We start from the raw sequence: 1,529 nt of genomic DNA on the forward strand, positions 1-1,529 counted from the left end.
AAGATTTGAAGTGTTACAAGAGAGTAAGAAACATAAAAAAAAGATGAAGGGGAGATAAGTACGATATATGTTTGATAGGAAAGAAAGAGCAAACCACATCAGTGCACCCGCCAACCACACAAAAGACTTGGTAGTATTTCCAAAATATTTAATGACACGTTCAACGTTTCACCCTCAACAGGCTTCATCAGAAACATTCAAAATATAAATGACTTCACAAACTGTAGAAACCAGAGATTCTCATCATCATTATCATCCAGAGCCAGATCTGCGACAGGCATCGGCGATCATGGTTCTCCATTCATTCCCTTGCTCGGATGCTCTTAAAAAAAGCTACGTTTCCATGATCTTTCCCCGTTACCCATTTTTTTAGGTTCCCTAAGTAGGTTGCTCTGGGCCTACCCCTGCTTCGTTTGCCTTCGATTTTGCCAGCGAGAGCTAGATGTTCAAGACCCTTATGTCTATTCAGGTGTCCCAAAAACTGCATTTGTCGTTTTCTGATTGTTTTTAACAATGAGCGTCTTAAGACAAGATAAGATAAGATAAATCTTTACTATCCCAGAGGGAAATTTTGCTTGGCTGTACAGGACCGTAAAAGCACATGTAGGTATACATTAAAAAATTTAAGTTATATATTACTCTCATTAAAATTCAATACGAAAAGAGAAGTAAAGCTGATAAAATGTCCATGTCACATCAGATGCATCAGTCAACCACATGCAGGAATTTAATTACAAGACCTTTAGAGTTATATATAGATACATACTCGAAAGAGCAATACGCAATGATGGTTATTCTGACAATAGCCTTATGCTAGAAGGTAAAAAAACTTGTTTTATACCTTTCTTTCTTTGTTTTTAGAGGTACATATCTGCCGCTGCGTGATCTGACAATTTGTGTGGAAAGGGGGTGTGATGGGTCCTTTATAATGCTGTTTATCTTTATTTTACTTGTGGTCTTATACATTTCATCAATTCTAATGTTATAATTTTGGTTTCAGAATCATCAACGGGCGAGTTCCTGTCCCTTGATGCAACAACAACAACAACAACCACCACACAACACCCACAACCACAACAACAACCACCACCAAAAAAACACCACCCACCTCCAGAGGTTTCGACGTTTCATCACCATGAATCATATGATGACGCAGCAACAACAACAACAACAACACCCACAACAACAACCACCACCACCACCACCACAACAACAACACCCACAACAACAACAACAACAACAACAACACCCACCTCCAGTGGTTTTGACGACTCATCACCATGAACCATATGATGACGCAGCAACTACAACAACAACACCCACAACAACAACCACCACCACAAGAACACCCACAACAACAACAACAACAACAACACCAACACAACAACAACAACAACAACACCCACCTCCAGTGGTTTCGACGACTCATCACCATGAACCATATGATGACGCAGCAGTTTTTCCTCGGTGCTAAAACTTTTACAACACTGGCCGCACTCAAACGGCTTCTCCTTTTTCCCTGGCTGGGG

General features: G+C 40.4%; 1 protein-coding gene across 1 annotated transcript in view; it reads right to left on the reverse strand.

The window, feature by feature from the left end:
• LOC101856985 (PR domain zinc finger protein 10) overlaps window positions 1-1,529 on the reverse strand; it is a gene marked incomplete at its 5' end in the record, with an annotated part of 25,285 nt that overhangs the window by 9,705 nt on the left and 14,051 nt on the right. The window contains 1 exon segment of the mRNA XM_013087918.2: window positions 1,407-1,523. Within this exon segment, the coding sequence (XP_012943372.1) occupies window positions 1,407-1,523 (117 nt within the window).

Source organism: Aplysia californica, unplaced genomic scaffold, assembly GCF_000002075.1.
Source record: "Aplysia californica isolate F4 #8 unplaced genomic scaffold, AplCal3.0 scaffold00658, whole genome shotgun sequence".
NCBI classification, from domain to species: Eukaryota; Metazoa; Mollusca; class Gastropoda; order Aplysiida; family Aplysiidae; genus Aplysia; species Aplysia californica.